This window comes from Molossus molossus, unplaced genomic scaffold (assembly GCF_014108415.1).
Source record: "Molossus molossus isolate mMolMol1 unplaced genomic scaffold, mMolMol1.p scaffold_m16_p_2, whole genome shotgun sequence".
In the NCBI taxonomy this organism is placed as follows: Eukaryota; Metazoa; Chordata; class Mammalia; order Chiroptera; family Molossidae; genus Molossus; species Molossus molossus.
The window spans coordinates 93,627,598-93,630,113 of record NW_023425355.1 but is presented as its reverse complement, the minus strand read 5'-3'; the positions used below and the strand labels follow the sequence as shown (position 1 = coordinate 93,630,113).

The 2,516-nt window shown below is 47.1% G+C and overlaps 1 protein-coding gene across 1 annotated transcript; it reads right to left on the bottom strand.

Moving 5' to 3' along the window:
* Positions 1-369: 369 nt before the first annotated feature.
* LAGE3 (L antigen family member 3) lies at positions 370-1,440 on the bottom strand. The gene is given in 3 exon segments (XM_036270115.1): positions 370-508; positions 741-890; positions 1,286-1,440. Coding segments are annotated over 3 exon segments (444 nt in total).
* Between the last annotated feature and the right edge of the window lie 1,076 nt (positions 1,441-2,516).

Sequence of the window (2,516 nt, the reverse complement as noted above, 5' to 3'; positions counted from 1 at the left end):
TTATTCCAAACTGCTGACAGTAGTTAATGCCGAATGACAAGACCGAAGCAATTTTCATTTTCTTTCATTTCCTGATCGTCTTCAATTGCCTGCACAACTTGAATAATTGAACCCCAGAACCACCCCTCCAACCCAAGAACAAAGGCAAGAAAATATGGATGCTGAAATAAAACTCGGATACAAAATATTCCCTCAGTTTTATCTGCAGTGGGCAATATTTAAGCACCAATTAAACAGGATGGCAGAGAGTGCACAAGGGCCAGTACAGGTAAACAATTAGCTCCCCACCCCCAAATATAGTGGCAAAGACTGCAAAAATCATGGCCCTAGGGAAGGATGCACTGCCTAGGACCGGGCACTCTTGTGGCCTCAACCCCCTTTATCGGGCTGAAACTTAGCAGAAAACGAGGGCACAAAAGGCTGCATGGTCTGCACCACTGTGGAAAGTTGGTTGAGCAAGGAGGCTGTGGAAATTTGCAGGAGGTCAGAATCTTCAGCAGTTAATCAGCTAAGAGTAGAGGGGAAAAGAAAATCACTTCAGAGGTGGCAACTCCTAGCCTTCCTCACCCCAACCCCTCCCCGCAGGTGGCAATTCGACCTACTCCTTGATTAGAGAGGCGCTCAGGTGCGACAGACCCGGTGCCCCACGGCTCTCCTTAGACCAACATTTGGTGTCTCCACATCTCTAACAGGGAGCCTCTCAAGCAGTGATTGGCCCCACCTCCTGCTGCTACTCCCACTCAGCCCCTTCTAGAACTTATATAACCAGGTCACTGCCCTTCACCATGAGCTCCCAATGAACAGTCCCTTGGTAGGGTTCAGCACCTGGGATCAGGTACCTGCGTGCCACCTCCACATCCTTGTAGGACAGGAAAGGCACCGTGAGGGCGCTTGTGGAGTTAAGGCACCGTCCACACAGACTTGATGGTTCAGGCCCCCTTGACTGTCAGAGGCTGGTCTTCCACCAGGGGAGACCACACCTCTGGCCGCCCAAGGCCCTCCCGGATGACCCTCCGAGGAACTCAGCACCACAGCCTCCTCAGGCCACCCCCATGTCCATAAGCAACCGCGGCTGTTCCCCCACCACCTTGGGTCCCCCAAACTTCTATGTCCCCCAAGAAGGGCCCCCTGCTCCCAAGAGCCCCTGAAGCCTATCCTGCCCATCATCCTGTGACCCCCCCACTTCCTGCCCATACCCTCACCCTTTACTTCCATGGGGGAGGGGCTCCTTTAAAAAGATACAACTCCAGCACTTGGCCTCCCAGGTCAAGGTTCTGAGTCCCGCGATGCCCCCTCGACCTGGGGAGCTCCCTCAGTGGCAGCGCTTTCCACTCTGGTGCTGCCCCCTTCTCCAGGGCCCATGGGGCCCCCTGGGCCAATGGGTGATCCAGCACCACCTACCCCACTGCCCTTGCCATCATGGTCATCGGGGGCCTGCATGGTTGTGCGACCCACCACAAACAGGAAGACCCTTTTCACTCCCTGCTGAGAGACCAGCCCTTTCACGAGGTAATATCATAATGTTTGCATAGTGGCTGCACCAGTCTGCACTCCTACCAGCAGTGTACTAGAGTCCCCTTTTCTCCACATCCTCTCCAGCAATTGTTGTTTCATGATTTGTTGATGGTAGCCATTCTGGCAGGTGTGAGGTAATATCTCAGAATTGTTTTAATTTGATGATTAGTGACATTGAGCATTTTTTCATATGTCTCTTGGCCATTTGTATGCCTTGTTTGGAGAGGTGTATATTTAAGTCCTGTACTCATTTTTTAATTGGGTTCTTTGTCTTCTGTTTGTTGACTTGCATGTGCACTCTATGTATTCTGAAAATTAACTCCTTATTGAATGTATAGTTGGCAATTATACTCTCCTAATAGTGGGTTCCCTTTCCATTTTGATGCTTTTTTTTTTTTTGAGAAGCTTTTTAGTTTGAGGTAGTCCCGTGTATTAATTTTTTCCTTTGTTTTTCTTGCCTTCGCCATTGTATCAGTGAAAATTCTGCTGTGTGTGATGTCTGAAATTTTGTTACCTATATTTTTTTCTAGGATTTTTATGAATTCATGAGTCACAATTAAATCTTTTTGACTTTGTTCTTGAGTATGGTGTAAGTTTGTGGTCTAGTTCTATTTTTCCTAACACCATTTATTAAAGAGGCTATGTTTACTCCACTGTATGCTCTTGACACCTTTGTCAAATATTAATTAAGCCAAAGAAGTAAATGATGTATGTCTTGGGTCAATTTCTGGGTTCTCTGTTCTGTTCCATTGATCTATATGCCTGTTCTTGTGCCAGTACCAGGCTGTTTTGATTACAATGGCTTTGTGCTGTAACCTGATATCTTGTATTGTGATCCCACCGACTTTGTTCTTGTTTTTCAAGATTGCTGTGGCTATTCGGGATCTTTTATGGTTCACTATAAACTTTGGGAATATTTGTTCTAGTTCAGTGTAATATGTCATAGGTATTTTAATGGGGATTACTTTGAATCTATAGGTTGCTTTGGGCAGTACGGACAT